The 1690-nt window shown below is 57.0% G+C and overlaps 1 protein-coding gene across 1 annotated transcript in view; it reads left to right on the forward strand.

The window, feature by feature from the left end:
* Nucleotides 1-1485, forward strand: part of RELL2 (RELT-like 2) — a 10269-nt gene extending 8784 nt beyond the window's left edge. Inside the window, exon 7 of the mRNA XM_010145500.1 lies at nt 1444-1485. Coding sequence (XP_010143802.1) covers nt 1444-1485 — 42 coding nt within the window. The remainder of the gene's footprint in view (nt 1-1443) is intronic.
* Nucleotides 1486-1690: the final 205 nt, after the last annotated feature.

Raw genomic sequence — 1690 nt, forward strand, 5'->3', positions numbered from 1 at the left:
AAGTGGTGACGGCTTTAAACTGAAAGAGGGGAGATTTAGATGAGATGTGAGGAAGAAATTCTTCACTCTGAGGGTGGTGAGACACTGGTCCTGGCTGCCCAGACAAGCTGTGGATGCCCCATCCCTGGCAGAATTCAAGGCCAGGTTGGACGGGGCTTGGAGCAACCTGCTCTAGTGGAAGGTGCCCTGCAATGGCAGGGGAGTGTTGGAACTGGATGATCTTTAGGGACCCTCCCAACCCAACCCATTCTGTGATTCTATGGAGACTGCAGCTTTGCTGCCGTGATGGGGCTCAACATGGCCAGCAAGGTACAGCCAGGACAGGTGTCTCCAGGAGACACTTTTGCCTTGAAGTCTAGAAAATGGTGAAGCCAACAGGTCGTTTCTTGCTTATTCTTCCTTGCCCTGGAGTGGCTGGTGCTGGCTGTGCCCGGAGTGGACAGCCCACCTCGGCTGGAGCTCCCAGCATCCTGGTATCTCCCAACCTCCCCACCCTATCACCTTGCTGGAGGTGCTGGAGAGCTCCAGGGCAGCACTGGTGAGGACACCATTTGCTTGGCCATTGATGGCCTCTGATTTGGGGGATTCACTCCTTGCCACTGCCCCTGGCCAAGGAGCAAGTGAGGCTGGTGGTGGTGGTAGCAAACACCCAACACATTCACTTGCTCACCTGTGGTTCTGCAGTTGGGGAAATAGGATTTTCACAGAAGGGTATTGGGGGAAGTCACCTGGCATGGTGACACCCTATCAAGGTGAGCCTGGGGAAATGCCTAGTTAAATGTAGGCTGAGGAAAAAGCAGGAAAACTCTGTGTTTACTGTGTCCCTCTGCTTTCTGGTGGCTGGGCTGGAAGGGTCTGGACTCCTCCAGGCTGGACGTTGGAGCCATTTTATGGAGAAGGATAGCCCAAGTCAACCACACCAGACAAAGCTGATGGGCTGCAGATCTCCTCCAGAGACTTGGAGAGGTAGCAACAGGTCCTGCTTTCTTCCACAGCCCACCCCGCCTGGGGAGACGGCCATGGTCCCTCTGATCTCCAGGGAAAGATTTGCATGGAAGACAAGTCCAGGAACACTGATTTACTGCTCTTTGTCTGTCCCCTCTGTGGCACCAGGCTTTGTGGTGTTGCTTTGGTGTGCTCCAGCCCATAGGGTCCCAGGAGAATGGTGGTGGGATCTCAAGGGGCTGTTTGTCACCAAGACTTGGCACCACACAGACACTCTCTCATCCTCTAGGTCCCAGCTTGGGCCACCAGGAGGGTTGTTAGTTGCTCGACATGTCGTTTAGGTGATGGGGAAGGGCAGACAGATGGTCATAATCAGCCTCAGCGACGTTCTGCCCACTGGCCCATGGGTCACTGCTGTGGCCAAGAGAGACCTGGTCCCCACCCCAGCACCCCATCCCGCAGGAGTGCTGACATCCACATCCCTCCTTTCTCCCCCAGGAACCCAGCACGGTGGTGCAGGACCGAGGAGCAACCGTGTGATGTGAGTGCTTGTCCCCAGCCCCTGGGGCGATGTCCAGGGTGGGGTGGGAAGGCACTGGCAGTGCCCCTGCCCTGGTGGGTCACGGCACGGTGGTGGAGAGAGGGGAACCCCTTCTCCAAGAGGATTGGTTCCCAATGCACTAGGTCCAGAGGCAGGTCCTCTTGCCCACACGCCCAGCCACGGGTGGGCAGCCATGGGGCCAGG

Source organism: Buceros rhinoceros, unplaced genomic scaffold, assembly GCF_000710305.1.
Source record: "Buceros rhinoceros silvestris isolate BGI_N320 unplaced genomic scaffold, ASM71030v1 scaffold28101, whole genome shotgun sequence".
Taxonomy (NCBI): Eukaryota; Metazoa; Chordata; class Aves; order Bucerotiformes; family Bucerotidae; genus Buceros; species Buceros rhinoceros.